We start from the raw sequence: 745 nt of genomic DNA on the forward strand, positions 1-745 counted from the left end.
CCAACCATCATGGCAGGGTTTCGGCCGAGGGCGTCCCCGGGGCCTCCCTGGCGGGCAGAGCTCTCCTGGTGACCAGCGGCCGTGGAGGGGAGAGCAGGTCCGCTCCGCTTTTCTCACACTGTCTTCTCCTGGATATTTCATTTTCAAATCTTTTAAATTAAAAAAAAACGAAACAAAACAAAAACAAAAAAAACCCCAAAACAACGAAACAAATAAAAATAATAAAATAAAATAAAAAAAATTCGCTGTTGTCCCAAGTGGATTCAAGTTTCTGGGTTTTATTTTTGTCTTCTCGAGGAATTTAAAGTCAGCCCAAAACTCCAGGCGGGGCGGGGAGGACGGGGAGAGGAGGTACAGCAGGTATAGCAAGGTGCCCTGCAAAGGCAGAGAGAGACGGCGTCAGGTGAGGAGCAGGAGCCACGGCCACCCCATCCCAACCCACGCTCCCCCCCTTCCTGCCCCGGGATTCAAACCCAGCGCGGGTAAATCCCACTCGACCAGCGCGCCGCAGGCTCACCTTAGAGAGAAGTCAGCAAGCACGCCCGGCGGGTCAATCAGAAGGATGCTCCGGGCAAGATCTGTTCACTTCAAACCATGAGTCTATACAGCTGGAGAGGGGAGCGCGTGCCACCACCGTGCCGCCCGCCAAGCCTCGGGATGTCCCCTCGCCTGTCCCCTCGCCACCCACCTGGCCGCATCCCCTCGCCCGCGGCAGTACCTTTTGTGATAAATGCAGAGGCAGGGG

At 55.6% G+C, this 745-nt stretch overlaps 1 protein-coding gene across 1 annotated transcript in view; it reads right to left on the reverse strand.

Annotated features, from left to right (window-relative positions):
• Nucleotides 1-6: 6 nt before the first annotated feature.
• ZNRF1 (zinc and ring finger 1, E3 ubiquitin protein ligase) overlaps nucleotides 7-745 on the reverse strand; it is a gene marked incomplete at its 5' end in the record, with an annotated part of 21,050 nt that continues 20,311 nt past the window's right edge. The window contains 3 exons of the mRNA XM_009883154.1: nucleotides 7-375; nucleotides 518-608; nucleotides 719-744. Of these exons, the coding sequence (XP_009881456.1) occupies nucleotides 551-608; nucleotides 719-744 (84 nt within the window). The remainder of the gene's footprint in view (nucleotides 376-517; nucleotides 609-718; nucleotide 745) is intronic.

This window comes from Charadrius vociferus, unplaced genomic scaffold (genome assembly GCF_000708025.1).
Source record: "Charadrius vociferus isolate BGI_N301 unplaced genomic scaffold, ASM70802v2 scaffold1434, whole genome shotgun sequence".
In the NCBI taxonomy this organism is placed as follows: Eukaryota; Metazoa; Chordata; class Aves; order Charadriiformes; family Charadriidae; genus Charadrius; species Charadrius vociferus.